The sequence below is a fragment of the Thermobia domestica genome, chromosome 15 (assembly GCF_964235325.1).
Source record: "Thermobia domestica chromosome 15, izTheDome1.hap1.1, whole genome shotgun sequence".
NCBI classification, from domain to species: Eukaryota; Metazoa; Arthropoda; class Insecta; order Zygentoma; family Lepismatidae; genus Thermobia; species Thermobia domestica.
This window is the reverse complement of record NC_137468.1, coordinates 33,641,734-33,659,233: the sequence shown is the minus strand read 5'-3', so window position 1 is coordinate 33,659,233 and position 17,500 is coordinate 33,641,734. Positions and strand designations below refer to the sequence as shown.

The 17,500-nt window shown below is 34.9% G+C and overlaps 1 protein-coding gene across 4 annotated transcripts in view; it reads right to left on the bottom strand.

Annotated features, from left to right (window-relative positions):
* Positions 1-17,500, bottom strand: part of Hecw (Hecw ubiquitin protein ligase) — a 379,179-nt gene that overhangs the window by 10,312 nt on the left and 351,367 nt on the right. For all 4 annotated transcript variants that reach the window (XM_081739550.1, XM_081739551.1, XM_081739552.1 and 1 more), the window contains 6 exons: positions 16,161-16,376; positions 13,347-13,613; positions 10,788-10,886; positions 6,118-6,310; positions 2,454-2,652; positions 156-354 (listed from right to left, as the gene is read on the bottom strand). In XM_081739550.1, the coding sequence (XP_081595676.1) occupies positions 156-354; positions 2,454-2,652; positions 6,118-6,310; positions 10,788-10,886; positions 13,347-13,613; positions 16,161-16,376 (1,173 nt within the window). The remainder of the gene's footprint in view (positions 1-155; positions 355-2,453; positions 2,653-6,117; positions 6,311-10,787; positions 10,887-13,346; positions 13,614-16,160; positions 16,377-17,500) is intronic.

Below are 17,500 nucleotides of genomic sequence, written 5' to 3'. Positions count from 1 at the left end.
ATCAAATTCTTCGTACGCCACTGGGTGTATGTGCACGGTCATGAAACATGAAAATCGCCTCATTCTTTCTCTTCCTATCGTAAAGTTTCTCTCCTGCCCCCTTCGAAGCTTAAAATTAAAACTAAGCAGAACAAAAAAGAGAGAAATAAACTAACCTGGGAAGGCTATTAGGTTTTCCCCATTTCTCAATGCAAAACTTCCTTGGTCCTGTGCTTCCTCGTAAGGCAGAAAATCCTTCGTACGGAATGCTTGAAGTCCCAGTCACAAACTGAAGCAGACGAAGGCGTTGCTCATTGGTGAATTTCTCAATAGCCTGCCAGAACCATTGAATCACAGGATGGTTGTCATGGTACCCTGAAACAAAATCAAACAATCCTCAATCAATCATTGGAGAGTATCTACTGCAACACATATGACAAATATCTTTTCAAGTCTCATATATGGAAGTTACATGACTACAAGAATACTGTATTTATGCGTATACAATGTGTAACTTTTTCTTATAAAATCATTAATAACGAAAGTAATGGTATATACTATACGTGAAATAATTCTAGCAAATATACAAATAAATAAATAACTAAATAAAAACAATCTGTGTTTCACTACGTCACTATAAAACGTACATAACAAACTAGAATATAAATTATGCCAATGGGTTTGATCGCGAAACGATTCCGAGCTATTCATTCTTAGTATTGTTTTAATCTCCTATCACCAAACAAGTGATTTAATTATTAAACAATAGGAGTGGTCTCTGCCACTCTTGTCAATAACTTTCTGCTTGCTAGACTGAACTCATCGTAAATATCTCCATTTCTGTTTCTTGTAATGAATGGCTTGTACTTTTGCCAAAATGACATTTAGTGAAAACAATCTTACACACTAATTTTTTTTCTCCAAAAAATCTTAACTGACTTCACACACGTTACAACAGTACATTGTATATTTTTAATTTTGGGCGATAAGATTTTCTAAATATGTACTAGGCTGGCTGATTTTACTATCAGAAGAAGAGAAAGAAATGTTTTAAATAATATGATTGTCAATATATATAAAGATATTCAAATGTTCTAAAATGTTCTAAAATAATATGGTTTTGGAACGTCGTTGGCAAGGCAACCAGAAATATAATATAAATAAATGGAATCAATAAAGGGACAGAGTGTATATTATTTAATGGCTCAAATATAATTTAAAAAGAACCAGTGATCATATATAATCGTTGTAACGTAATCTACTAAATGTTGAGTGTCCCGAAACTTTGCGGTGCAACCCCTGTGTTGTTATGCAACCATAAACACATTGAAGAATGTGTGGTTGCCTATAAGCATGGCACTTGGCCGTCATTAACCTAGCATCCGTTGAGATGATTCATATCATAATATAGCTCCAACAACTAAATCAGATTCTAAAGCAATTTATATGGGAACACCGGAAATGTATGCTGTTTCAAAAATGTGCAACTAAATCAAAGTTATGTATGAACATCTGAACATATACATAAATGAGTGGAATTGAGAATCTCGTCCTCTTTATGAAGTCGGTTAAATATAAGACAATATAAACAAACACTTTCACTATACGCTTCATCAGAAAGAGAGGGAAAGACAATGCGAAGAAAAGAAAAATTAAACAACAGAATAAAGCCTGAAAAAAGTAAAGATGAATGACCTACTGGAATGCTTCTACCCGCACAAGTTGCAATTCAAAGGAAGACACCATATTCTCTCGCATCTCCACTATATGGTTGTGCTCAAAGACACTAAATTCCAGAATAGGCTTTAACTTGCGTCGTCTTAGTATCATGGATTATTCCTGAGCAGTAATATATATATACTCTTGAACCACCAGATCGACCTCTATCAAATTTTCAACATAGATAAGGTTCGGGTCTGGAAGTGATGTTATCATTCCACTTTGACAGTGCAATTTAGGGGAGGGTTTAAAAAAAAATCATTATTAGAGCAAAACTAATGGCAGCAAAGAATAAGTAGCAGTGTCAAGAACACACCACATGAAGGACTTTGGTTTGTATGGTTTCATATTTCCTCAATATTGAAACCGGAAGAGGTAACAGATTTCTACCAGTTCCGGTTTAAGTAGAGATTAGTGATAGTAGACTCTTACCGTTTCTGGTTTTAGTAGACAGATTAGAGTGAAGATGGAATGTATTTCTGGGGATGCTTAAGTAGAATGCACGAAACCACTTCTCGCTATCTACTACTGTTTTGGGTCTACAGTGATCAACGTAAAAACCGAAAATGGTTGATTTCTCCGTCAAGGATCTTTAATCCTAAATTTTGACCTTCTGCATCATGGCTATAACAGATGATAATCCACCACACGGCACATTCTTTTTTCTGACCGACGGAGACAGGGAATGACAAGATAAATATAAAAAGGCGTTTTTTTTAGTAAACCAAATTCTTTAAAAAAAAAAAAATAAGTACCTGATCTATACTCCGTATTCTTCCTCCAATCTGCGAGATCTATTTCTGCGGTTCCAGCTATCACCAGTTCCAGTTCTCGTGCATCGAACACCGACACTAGTCGAGGATCCACCACTTCGTAGAATCCTCGCACTAATGACTCGGTCTGTTCAGCAACACCTCTTTCTAACCTCCACCTTACTACTCGTTCTAAGTACTCCTGTAACATAAAACCATCAAACATTAACACAACATATCCATTTGCATACAGTAAATTGATTAATTCAAAAAATGCAAAATAAACATAGTATTTCCTCTTTCTAACAAGTGTTATTTTTAATTGCTGGATGGTTTAACATTGTATGCACTGTATTTGTTCACAAACTCAATAAATACTCACATTGCTCTTACTGTACCACAGATTTACTGAATAATAATCAGTCATGGAATTTTCGCTGCTTTTACTAGTACCAAAGTTGAGACACAGACAAGGAGAAAAAGGTTAGTAGATAAGACGAACGGAAATAAATCACATTATGTAGTAACTATGGGACTAACATATTACAATGTATCATAAGAATAATAACACTTGAGCACTGTACATATTTCGGAGAAGGGGGATAGAAGGAACTCCCAGGGCTTGCTATTACATATCATTCTTCTGCTGCAGACATTCTTTAGCAAACAGTGTCCTGGTGCAGCACCCTCACATTTTGATATTAACCGCCGGCCAAAACTTTCTGAAAGAAAGCCTGATCTTGAAACTTTCAGTGTAAGCTTTTTCTACAGTGTACATATCTTAAGCCGTCTCCTCCTTTTGTAGAGATAATAGTGAAATAGTCAAAAATATTATTCCAGTGCCCTTGTCGGAGTTTTAAAGTTGTGTATCACTCCGCCGTTTCTAAGCGTGCAACTGTTGACGAGTGACAGGCAGCGGCAATAGACAAGATATACTTCACTGCTCAAGCTCATCCCCAGTGATACCATGCTTTTTCCTTATATTTATTTCTTTTACTTTTATATTCCGCGAGCAAGTCTCTAGGAGAGAGCCGAAAGCTTGGAAGCGCAAGGGTTTTTCAGAAATCACGCACACTTTTAGTTTTGACAACGTGTTCCTGCACTGCTCTGGTCTGGTAAATTCGTTCCTTTTATTTTTCACAATGTTTTTTTTATATTTTTCCTCTTCCTGTCGCTGTCTTTCGTGAGCAAGATTCCATGGGAGAGTTGGAAGCTCGGAACTACAAGTGGTCCTTAAGCCAAGGAACAGTTAAACTTTTAAGTGAAATGATAGTTAGAATTCCTGATTGTGTTGTTAGAAATACTTCACCAGGTTTCAGCTTTTATTCAAATTAATGAGGTACCGTGAGACTTCTTGAAACTTATTTACGATATTAAACTATTTTTCTTTATCTAGATCAGCTTACTTGTTTATATTGTTATTCCTTTAAATAACAAATCAATTTTTTCTTCTAATGTGTTTATTTATAGTAAACTAGCGTCAATTATCCGCTTCGCCAGGTTAAAATAAGAAAAATTAGTACTATGTTCCGTTATTCAGGCACTTTTTCTTATTATTATTATTGAAGCGCTCTCTGATATCGGTCATTTTTGATCATCTTTATATATCTCTCCGCTCACATAAGTTGCGGGGCTGAATTTGGATTTAACGGCATCTAAAGTGTCGCTATTCATCTCAGAGACCCCGAAAACTTTGGATTCAACACTATCGGTCATTTTCGATCATTTGTATATATATATTTCCACCCCCTCCCCTCCTCTAAGTTGCACGGTCAGAATGAATTGATAAAAGCCATCCCAGGCCCGAACATCATCTATGTTGAAAATTTGATATAGATCCATCGGCTGTTTCAAGAGTTATTAACTCACAAACATAGTCACTTATATAGATTTAAAGCACTTATTTATTACCTATTGTAGCATTATAGTTATCGTACACAATGGTAGTTATTTTACTTTTAAGAGGCTTAATCCCGGCGAAATTAAAATACCGCTAATTTTACAGTAATTATGTGATATCTTCAAATAGATAAAAGATAATCGAAATGTGGAACAAGAGCGCCCTGGACAATATCATTTTACATGAGATACCGTTATCACGACTCTCATTTATCTGCTTTCGATTTCCAGCCATTTAGAAAATCGGCATTTATTTTCGCGTTTCTAAACGGCTGAAAACGGAAAGCCACTAGGTGACTTGTGATAACGGTACCTCACTCGAAATAATATTGTCTAGGGCGCTCTTGTTCCACATTTCAATTGTCTTTTATCTATTTGAAGATATCACATAATTACTGTAAAATTAGCAGTATTTTAATTTCGCCGGGATGAAGTCTCTTAATACTTTCTCGTTACAATAGGTAAACAAACGACGAAAGCAATACAGAAAGATAATTTCTTTTTTGTCTTTTACGTAAGCTCTTTTCAAGGGAATATTTATATAAAAACACATTAATTCTATTACATATAACCGTAAGTTGACAAGGAAGCTATGAAAAATAATCCAAATGCCCAAAATATTTAAAAAAAACTTTTTAATCGTAGAAGTATTAGATTATATTTCAAAACGTAGCGGGCATTCAATTATTAAGTTGTTTTACTTCACGAAATTATTTGTAATCACAACACAATTCGCTTTCCATTATATATAAAGTCACTGGATTTCTATTTCTCTTTCGGAGGGCACGGCGGTTCAGTGGTAGAGCGCTTACCTCTGCGCAGGAGGGTCCCTGGTTCGATCCTCGGTTAAGTATGTGGTGAACAACATCGTGTCCGTGGGTTTCCTTAGGGTACTCCCACATTTTCATTCCATCAATTCTATCATCACCATTCATTTGGTTTTGGAACGTTAAACTGAAAGATATTTCATTTTAATTTTTATTTCTATTTCCTCTGTTCCGTACTTCGCCTGATTTCAAACTGAAACCTACGCTTGATTGCAGTGAGAGTGCATGTGATCCGGATTTTTAATAGACCCATGTTGGCACATAGCCTCGGCTCCGAAAACCAATGTTAAACTCAAACTGATTGGACCAATAAAGCTAATTTTGCACATTTACAGTGCGTATGGAGTGAACAATGTGGGACGATAACAAAGACAGAACTCTAGCTGTCACAGTACTTGTTGTGTAATGCCATCAAGGCAAGTAAGATCGTCAGCTGTTCTCAATCTGTGAATTAAGAATATGAAATCGCCTTTAAAAGGACAAATGGGTTCCACGTTCTTGCTAGAATAACATCTGCATCTGCTCTAAGATCAAAATCATTTTTCGGCATCTGAACCTGTAGAAGATGATGATCTAATCGCTTTTGAAAACGCATATGGGTTATATGTTTCTATTAGAATAACACAAACACCTATCATAAACTCAAAGGAATAATATCCACAAGTGGCTTAAAAAAAAAAAAAAAAAAAAAATCATTCCACTCTTGTTAGAATAGCATCTATTACTGTCCTAAACTTCACAACGAGTCTACCTCACTCTTATTAGAATAAAATCTGCAAGTCCACTAAACTCGACAAAGAGTCTGTCTTAAATTCAGGAGAAGAACTTAATATTTGATTTGAAATTATATATATTTTATAGCTTATGCGGTTGCATGCTTTATAGTTCATAAAGTCTCTAAAATTTACCTACACTCTAAGCACCTAATATAACACACTCACCTTTTTGTTCTTTTCTGTAACTGTAACATTCCTTCCCCCAGGCTTCAATTCTCTCTCCACCACCTGACCAAACACCTCCTCCGTAACTGCAAACGTGAGATCCAACAAATCAGTGATATCGTTCTCCTTGATCCACAACAAGCTTTGGTGAAATTCCCCATCCAGAGATTCTAAGTCACTTAATGAAACAGGTCTATCGAAAAGAAGAAATTACAAAAATGTTAATAAAATAGGACAATACTAATGTAAGAATAGAATAAAATAAGAATTACATATATTTCCTGAGAATGCTATTGGAAGGTGTATGCACAAAATATTCCACTGTCATGACATTTCCGCGCATTACTACTGTCTTCTTTCCATTTCCCTTCCCTCTTTCTTACTTGTTTATGGTTTGAATTACAGCATTGTGTCAAGAGCAAGTTTTCATTGGACAGGGGGAAAAGCTTAAACGGTAGCTAAAAGGATTTTTTCCCCTCATTATCAACAATATTTTATTCTACATGAAGCGTTTACTTGGAAGTTTTATGAATAATATATAAATGTGCAGGCAGGGGCGGATCCAGAACCGACTTCTGGGGGGGGGGTTGTTGCTTTTAAGGGCTCCAAACTTTGGAATGGGTTTTATTTATATATACAAAATAAGAAAGTTTTACTCTTCTGGGGGAGGCAATCGCCCCGATCTCCCCCGCCCCCGAGGATCCGCCCCTGTGTTTACGCTAAGTCAATCTCAAAAGCGTAAGTGATGCTGCATCAAATTTTGCGAAAAGCTTGGCAATATCCAAGTGCAAACCGTTCAATCGGAACGGTATATTAAATTTTGAACGAGAATTTGAGCATGGAGAGAGTATCCGTGAAATTTGATTCAGGTTTTCATCGCCAATCACAACATTCCTGTGTGTCGTCAGGCTCCCTATACACCCGACATGGCTCCGTGTGACTTTTGGTTACTTCCCAAGCTGAAAATGCCACTAAAAAGGACACGATTTGAGTCAAAAGAAAACATCATGCGAAATGCACGGCACGGTTGCTAACATTCCAAACACTGCGTTTCAAAAGTGTTTCCAACAATGACGGAAGTGATGGAAAAAGTGTGTGCATTACCAAGGGGAGTACCAGGGTTGGCTGGTTTAAACCAAGGTGATTTAAACCAGCTGGTTTTTTCAAAAAAACCAACTGGTTTAAACCAAAAAACAAAAAAATGTTTATAAAAGTGTAAGTGTTTGTAAAATCTTGATGAACACACATTTGTGGGTTATCACGTTTCACTCCCGTATATTATTCGTATTATATTCAGACCTAAATTCCCATTCATTACTCAAAAAGATAATACTACAAAAGCAACTTTTTTTTTATAAGTTTAAAAATGTTTATTTTGTGATTTTTTGTTGTTGTTATTATTGTTATGTAATTGCAATCGAAGAAAAATTCTAAATATTGTTTCGTTTCAATGTTTACTATTGATAAAATACATCGAAAATGCCATACTTTTTGTGTGGGGGTGGGGGGGTCATACAGACCCCACGAGAGGCATTTAGTGAAATAAGTATCTTTGGTATCTATTTATGTATAAATGAGTCTGAGCCAAAGTGGACTCAAATAATTCGTATCTTTATTCACTTTTCTTATTGATATGCAGATTAAGTCGGTGTATTTCTTTAATTTGGACCAATAAAAGTCGTTGTTAACTAACTTGAACTAAATTAGTTCTGTACTCCGTAGTACTTTGAAATTGTTCATACGTAATTCTTTGTAATAGTTTCACTTGTGCAACTGTTTATCTTTTTGTCCTTCTGAAATGACTTTTGACAGTTATATTAAGAAGCATGTAAAGATCAGTACAACGTATTTTTTAAATCAGGATTCCTTCGTGAGTGTCGCATTTGTGGACAATTAGTCCTGGTTCCGAGCTCAAATGGAGGACAATTTTTCTCGGATGTAACTCGAGAAGCGGTTTTTATTCCGCTTTACGCTTATGTGACCCCTTCCAGCATAACCCGGTTATTGCATAATAACATCAAGGCGAAACAAACTTATTTTTGTCCATATATGATATGAATATATAGAGCAAATTATTTAAACCATAAAAACCTGGTTTAAACCAAAAAAACCTGCTTTAAACCAAAAAAAACCGGTTTTTTTGTTTTTTTTAATAAAAACCATGGTTTTTGCCAACCCTGGGGAGTACTTTGAAAGACATTAGTGTTTCGGATTTGCCAAATCAATAAATGTATTTTTAACAACCAAAGTTCGATACTTTTTGAACATATCTCGTATATCTTACTGAGCTTAACAAAATTGTATATCGTGAGGCTATAACCTCATACGTAGTTTTCGAGAAAATGAAGAAAAGTTAATTTCTTTCTAAACCTAAAAATTAATGCTGTACGAGAATCATGCCGCATATTGAGGTAAAACTGATACTGAAATATAAGCTCATTACCCTCTTCATTATATTAGCACGAAGATAACAGTACATATTGCAGTTAATGAAATATAGCTTAAAATTATCATCAACTTTTACATTTTAATGTCGGTTTCAACCAAAATATTATCCAAAGATAAGACATATACCAACTAAAAGATTACATCGAGAGCCGAAATTAATATATTTTTTAGAGTAAATTCTCAATGGTTGATCTCGAGAAAATCGAAGAAAGAAAAAAAACAAAAGCAAAAACTAACTTCTGTAGCGCTAAGTAAACAATAATTGCCAATGTCATTACCAATAATTGACAGTTTTTTACTTTGCCAAAAGAAACTACTTACGTACTATATACGTGGCAAAATATACTGTTAACTAACAGTCTGTAAGGTCTATGTATTTGTCGAAAATGAGTTATGCCGTGCAAATACACCTCGAAGCTGCCAGGCAGCGTCCCTTACAATGTGATAAGTGAATATTCAATTGTTTCGCCACAATAATGAAAAAAAATAATAGAAAGGCTTCAAGTCCTAATCACGTAAGTATTGATTCTCTTATAAAGGCACAAAAGATAAACCAACATGTGCTACGTAAACACAAAATTAGTAATACAATATTGTTGAAGCAAACTACAACGATGTCTAGTGCATAATATACGCAGAACCAATTTTATTACATTTTGAAGCGTTTCCGTGTATATTTGGCGAAATTTTAAAAGTGGAATGTTTTTTACTTCTCCTGAAAAGTTGTAGTTTTAACACACAGTGGTTCTTCGAGGATTTTGTTTGTGTTTCCCTAACGATGACACATACATTTCTTTATTTACACAGGTAGCTCCGAGTAGCGTAGTCTCTAACGCCCTTGTCTTCGTTATGAGTAATCCCGGGTTCGATTTCCGGTAGGGGTAATCGATCGAAAAAGTGTAAAGGCTTTTCTTTAGGCCAGTAATCCTAAGTAAGGTTTCCCTGGGTTTTCCTTATTCCCACAAGGCAAATGCCGGGATGGTACCTAATATAATCGTCCCAGGCCGCTTCCTTCCTTCCCTATTTCTTTTAGTCCTCCCCAATTCCCCAGGTAGTGTAATCATTGAGGAGCGTCATCCTTCATAAATAACAGGCTAACATGACCATAAGATGGCAACAGCCCAGAAATCTTATTCACGTGCAACTTGTAAACGAAGTGTAAGATGAACTACTTCTGTGTTAAAATAATTTGAGTCACATATCTGCAATTTTAATGCAATAAATCGCGAAATGCTCTGTTTACATAAGTTCATATGTCAATCTTGGATTTATACCAAACAACATTTTTACCATTTATCAAAGTGTACTTCAAAAGCACCCAGAATTTATCAACTGTAACGTTTCGGCAGTGTTTTATTGTATTCTTCCACACAGATCCTTTCAGAAAACTAACACATTTCGCTGATTATCTTCGTCTGAATATCATAATTCTTTTACTCCCAGCAGTCTTTCATAAAATTTCCCTTGTACCTATATAAGTATAGGTATATAAGTTATATAATGTAGCTGGTGTATGCTACATCAATACTATCAGCTATAAACACTAATCTAGATGGTTAAATATTTAAAGAAAGACTGCTTTTTAAGACTGAAGTTTTAAAGAAAGACTGCAAGAATTTATGACAGCCATACTTCCGCATGGATCCACATGGTGTATGGCCCGAGGCGGCAATTTTTCTCGGACCAGTTGTTTTCATATTCCAGTTCTGGGAATTACAGAAATTTGGAGGTCTTTTCTAATGATCTGGGGTGACAAGAATGTAAATACGGCTGTCATACATATTTACAAAGATATCATACAAAGAACCACTTTATACTTTTTTTTTTTTTTGGTAATAATTCATTTCAGGTCATACATGATTTCTATAATTTACTGTGAAGATTGAATTATCATAACCTGAATTACTGATCATTTAACAAGCTCTACAAGTTTTTTTTCTTTTTTCAGACTTTTTTTATGCCGTATCATTGTATAAGACGACTTCTACTGCAATCCCAAATCTACCATATATTATCGTTGTCCCCTTCTCGTGCACAATACAGTACACAATGGTGATAATTTTCGGTATACTTTATTTCTGGTTATATTTTATATTCTGTATTTGTGCCAGCACAATTTATTTCGAATTTTCATTTACTATTTAATAAGACTTAATGTATTAAGTATTAATTTAACTGAAATGTGAGTAATAATAATAATAACAATAAAAATCTCTGCTTACAATCTGAGAAGTGCTTTATAGAAGGGCCTTGTGAAGAAAGCGTCTAGAAGATACTGATGTACTAGCGCTAATCCCAATACTCTCCCGCTAAACCTAAACCTGAAAATAAAAGAAACAATAGAGAGCCTAGAGTTTTAACTTTGCAAACAACAGTGTTATATACATTTCATAAATTGACAACACACATTAGAGCAATATTATAGAACTTAGGGAAAAATATATATAAAATATATGGAAAATAATTCAAGATGGCCAGCAGAATTAACATGAATTTACTTCACCTTCAATCGTCAAAGTTACGAGGTATTACATTAAGTACTAGAACACCAAAGTTGTAATAGATCTGTGCACAACGTTACACGAACGGAGAGTAGCTACAAATTTTGTAATACATCACTAAATAAGGTGTATCTTCAAGTTTTATTATCTACTATTCCGCTCACAACACACTCATTTGAAGGCGTGCAAAAATTTGTATACACGTAGGCCAAACTGGTCGGTCATCATGGAGGTGCATGATTGGATTGAGCGTCATGGAACGATCTCCTGACCATCACCTGTACTCGATTTAATACTTACGGAGTTCTTGATCTCTAGCTAAATTAAAGAAGCAGATTTTCTACTTCCTCTGTCTGGAAGTGTATAAGAAATGCGGATGCTGCTAACAAAAGCCGTTACAATCATCTATGTATTAATAGTTGTAGGGTTTGGAACAAAATCTCTTGTGTGGGACATTTGTAGTGTCACAAGAGAGGCTAACATTAAACACTGGTAAAATGAAACTTGAACATGTGCGTCATTCAGTGATATATCACCAATTCCTGTAAAGTTTTGGTTAGTTGATTCAAGCTTGGTTTCCGTGTTCTATTTTTAATCCCATCTGACGATGGGCGAGCCGAAGAAGACATCAGCTTCAATTTGGTCGCAGAGCTTAAGCATCCCGTTCAGCAGCTAGGCTGTATGACACGTAAACTCATAGCTTAACGTGGAATTCAAACCACATAAGATGCCACTGATTTGTAATCATCATCTTTTTAAATCTTTTTAAAAGTATATTTTACTACTTTTGTGTAACTAATTATTTTTCAAATTATGACAATTTCCAATATTCTCATTTTTACTTATATTTCGTAGTAAATAGGTACCATCCATGAAACCATTAAAAAAAATTATCCCGTATAGTGAACAAAGGGGATGGTGTATTCAAGAGGCACCTGAAAATTTTCCATTTTTCATTTTGCAGCTACTCCTTAGGTGTTCTGAAAAGTATTTTGATGCATAACGAAGAATATTTTCAAAAGGAAAACGCATCACAGATTTCGGTACTATTACTGAGAAAAGGCGCCAAGGAATTCCAAATCAATACTATCAACTACTAGGCCTAATATATTACATTAATCTTAGTGTAAACAGTAATTTCACTCTATCCTTATCCTTTATTCAAAACTATTACACATTTCATCTTCAACAATTAACATTTCACAATAATCCTCGTAATAGCTTGTAAATAATAACACCTGATTACACCAGGGAGCACGGTCTAAATCAACTTAATAAAACAACAAAAGTATTTCCACCATTACGTACAGTCCACAGCAAAAACCCTGCAACATGAGCATGAAAGTTCGTAGTTTCACAATAAAGTCTTTTGCTCCAAAATAAGTGTGCAAGGGAGGACGCCGAGGTTTCTCCTGGCGTGATTCGTGCCACTTAGACGTTATGTTGATTCCCTGTGCTGCTAGGCGTAGTTTCACAATAAACTTGCATGCTCATGTTGCAGATATTTTGCTGCGGACTGTACAACTGAGACGTTTCGTGTACTTAGTGCTAACTGAATAAAGGTTTGTTTCCTTAAAATCCTAATGCACTCTAAAAGGTCGACATAATCGTTCGTTTATTTTGAAACTCTACTTTTTAACAGAACACCGTCCACAAACTAGACATACAGGTACGAAACTGGCTTTTATAAAACAGTTTGCTATTACTATTCGAACATCTCAAATACAATATCCGAGCATTCAGATTCACGTAACTCTTGTCGAGTTAACTCTTACTACTCAGAATATCTCAATTCTTGTATATTAACAACAACACATACTTTGTGAAACAATATTTTATATACCTTGGCAACATGAGAATGAACTACCGATTTTACATTGCCATTAATTTTCTGGTACAATCAGCGACAAAAGTTCTTTACATTTGGTAAAACTTATTTTGGAAATAGAGGTGGTATGGCTGGAACGTAGAGAAAATTACATTCTTTTTTAATTTGCTGAGAACTGTACTCAAATTGTCCTTCCATTCTCAAGTTCTTAACGAAACTAATTTCATCAAATGGAAAAAAAAAACTTTTGTCGCTGCCTGTACACCACCAATATCACATCCACTTTCCCGCTGAAACCACCCAACATAATTTGATTATGTATATTAAACAAAGATTCCAGATTACTAGTAGTATGTCTCCCCCCTTGAAAGAAAGAAAGAATGAAAGAAAGTGATACTGTTTGTCTAAATAAAAACCCTACTTACTCTCCATTATTTAATTATAATACATACCACTCGTGATGATTATCGACGAAGGCAGACATCGGAGACACTTGAACGGTGTACGTATCGTTCGCTGAATACTCAAAGAGACCGTAGTAAGGATTAAAAAGTTCTCGGGAGAGAAGGAAGAAGAATTCACGAGAAGGACCACCGTAGTCCAAACCTTCTTCTCGATCGAACGTAATGTACAGTTTGGATTTTTGTAAGTCCTTTTTCGACGCAGACATTATTTTATTGAAGGCATCTTCCAGTAAATGCTCTCTCCTTATATGTAATCTAGAAAAATAAAGAATAAAATAATTAATAGGTATAATAATTATACTGAAAAAGGATTACTAATAGTCACAATAAAAAGATAAGATTCAAAGATTTCTTCAGTATCTTGAAAAAATGTTTCTTTTAAGGTGGTGGCTAAAGGGTGTTGTTTCCCCACCACCACCACCAGGAGACTGTTAAAAGCCTACGATTGAAGTATTATATATATATTGCATGTAAATTCTGAAATCTAACATTATATTCTACACATTTGTATTTGAATACTATTAAAAAAAAAAAAAAAAAAAAAGCACTGACCAAAGCTTAAAACACACTTTATTTTAAATTATAATAACGGTTTCGGATATCTAACATATCCTTCTTCAGACAATATCGAAAATAAATATCGACAATATTTATTTTCGATATTGTCTGAAGAAGGATATGTTAGATATCCGAAACCGTTATTATAATTTAAAATACAGTGTTGTAAGCTTTGATCAGTGTTTCTTTTGTTAAAATAATCAATCCAAAGCCATAGATAGTCTTACTATTGAATACTATATAGTACTATATAGTTATTCTTTTTTACTAACTTGGGCTACCGTATGCGTCTCTGAAATGAGAGAAAACTGGTTCGATAACAGGTGAAAGTTAATGTGGTTTGGACCCTACATTAAGCTGTAGATTTACATATCATACAGACTCGATCCTGAAATGAAGCAAGCAAGAATTTCGTTCGCAACATTTCTCTACCACATTCGTTACGAGAAGAAGAAAATATTTTGATTTTATTTGCGCTAATTTACATGGATAACGGAGGGTCAGTTAGATTTAAGTTTAGCGTCCCTTTCTGCAGCGAGGTTATATACGAGGCTTCTACAAGCTTACCGTGAGATCCGAACCACATGAGGTCTCGCAGGGAATCGAACTCTAGTTTCCCGTGACAAAGGTACCTACGCTAATCACACAGCCACAAGGAAGCACATGGATAACGGTAGGGGCTAGTTTATTGCACTATGTTGTTGCTGTGTGTAGGTTTTGATTAAATAATTTTCATTACTTTCTGTCCCTCAATTTTGGCCATTATTTAATTAGTATTTCAGCAAAAAAACAATTGCATAACGATAAATCTACTGTGAATTTCTATAGGGTGTATCAGTTTTCTAGTCTAAATATCTGGTAGCCCTACAGAAAGGGGAAACCCTTCGCTTTAACCCACCGTAGCACGCGCCGCGGAGTCATACTCCGTGGATAGAGAAATTTTAGTTTTCTTAGAACTGTTAAAGGACTTTGTGCTGTAAAATATACGTGGTGAATTGTCAGAAACATTGCAAAGAAAATATTAAACAGTTTAATATCTCTTCAAAACAAAATACACATTAAAATAAGATAAATAAATATTGCGGAGTGAGACTCCGCGCGCGTGCCTTGATGTTACAATTGACCACGCGGGCTATGGAGGATTAATGCTAATAAAACTACAAATATTGTCTTAAGCTGGTAAACAACACAAGAGCTTATATTGAGATTTAACATTCTTTTTTTTTATGTAACGAAGAACATATAAATGTTTTTTCTCGTAAAAATCAATATTTCAGAATTTATAACATTTTTTTTTTAAATACCTAGTTACTTATCACCCATCCTTTAATAACATACTCATTTTTGTCTATTATCTTCTCACTTAAGAGTCTGCCTTACTAAAAATAATACAAAATTTCCCATTTTTCTTTTGCTTATTTATTCATAAGTGAAAGGAGATAATAAAATTCAACTTACCACAATCATAGACAATGTTATTCTACAACAGAAAATATGAACCTCAAGAATTTTCAGTGTTGCCATCCATAGAAATTATAGTGTTGCCAGAATGACAATTCCCCTAAAATGTAAGTTAAGGCAGCGACTAGGGGAGCGAACTCCACTGTACTTGATTATGTATAATGTCGTTTTGGTTTCCTGTGAACTACTTTTTAAATAAGAGTTGTATTTAATTTGCAATAAACAAAATAGATTTAACATACAGTTATTAAAATTAAATAATGTTATTTAAAAAGTAGTTCCCAGCAAACTAAAACAACATAATATGTAATCAAATGCAGTTGAGTTCGTTCCTCTAGTCGCTGTTTTAACTTAGATTTTAGGGGAATTGTCATTCTGGCAACACTGTAATTTCTATGGATGGCAACACTGAAAATTCTTCAGGTTCATATTTTCTGTTGTAGAATAACATGATCTATGATTGTGGTAAGTTCAATTTTATTATCTTCTTTCACTTATGAATAAATAAACAAAAGAATATGGGAAATTTTATATTATTTTTAGAAAGGCAGACTCTTAAAGAATTGAACTTTTACTGGCGACGTGATTCCAGTAAGTTTTTCTCGGGCTATCAGCCAGATGAAAATACTGATTTCCGATGTTCCGAATGCAAACATTGCTTTCATCTTTATGGACTGCATTCGAGACGTTGGAAGTCAACATTTTCACCTGGCTAATAGACCGAGAAAACTTACTTTTCACTGATTTTTTTAAAACAAGTTTTTATCATAACATTGCACTTACTTGAGCTTGCCGGGTCCTTGGCCGTACCCTTTTGATTCCAATTTTCGGTAGAAATTCCGTAATTTCGCTTCGAAGTCTCTGCGATAAGGCGCTGGTGCCCTGGCATTGGCTCTCGACATACCAGGAGAGGCTTGAGGGGATGGTTGTGGAGAACCTCTGGGGGACCGTGTGGCGGGAGCCGCTGGCACATACGACATAATCTCCTGCTCGAACAGGCTGAAACAAACAAATGTTCACATTATAAACTTATTTCTCGTACAAGATTTATTTTCTTTCAAAAACAGTTTTTTTTTTTTTTTTTAAGTGAAGTATTCATCCCATTTGTTTATACCTTACTGAGTTTCCCACTTGTGTAACTTGGCCGAATGTGTGTGGAACCACAAATGTATAATAACGTACATTATTCTGATGTTGAGTGAAACCTACGAATAACGGGTATAGTGCTGTCAAAATATCTTGAGCTGTGGTAAAAATGTGAACTAAGCTCACACCCCGACTCGTTGAGCCAATAAGAGTCCAGCTGTTGCTAAGCGAGAGAGCCTTAGCGAAAGGGAGTGGAATTCCTTCAGCCGATAGCAGCGCTTGGAATGGAAGACTAGGTGTCAAGTCAATGCGGTATATCTTTAGTAATGAGACATGATAATCTGTCTGTCCAAATTCCTGTTATTTTGATCAATGAATATTACTACGAAAGGTTTATTTAACTGTGATACTGGTATTTCCACCCTCCTCATCACAATTTTCTTAATTCCATTTGGTACACCGCACCGGCAATAATTTTCTCAGCTCGTTCTCATAGTTGGTAGATTCTTTCTGCGTAGGCTACCTACGCCCAAGTATATTATTAAGGAAATGATTCATCTAAGTGATATCGTCAACAAAATAGCATAAAATGCTTTTAGACTATAAAACAATACCGCAAGCGCTTTACAGTTTAATTAATAGGATTATTAATACATTGTTTTATATTGTTAATTTCTAAAAATGGGTTCTCTATTAGTCATATGTCATATTGGTCAGCGAAAATTTTAGGACTGCAGCACTGCTGCCACCTATGGTTTACTCATACTTGATAAATGTAGGATTGTGTTGCTTTAAAAGTCTCTGTTTAATTAGTATTTTCCGAAATACTTAAGGACGAAATAAAACCCTAAAACATAGAGCAATACAGCGATTTTATTTACCATGATTTAAGTTTTATAAATTACTGTTATGATAAATTTTGACATTACATATATCAAACATATTTGTTATGTTCACGAAAAAAAAAAAAACAGATCACCCATTTCTCTTTAAAACGTCATAATCTCTAACCTATCAAAGGTAGGACTTTAGGCTGA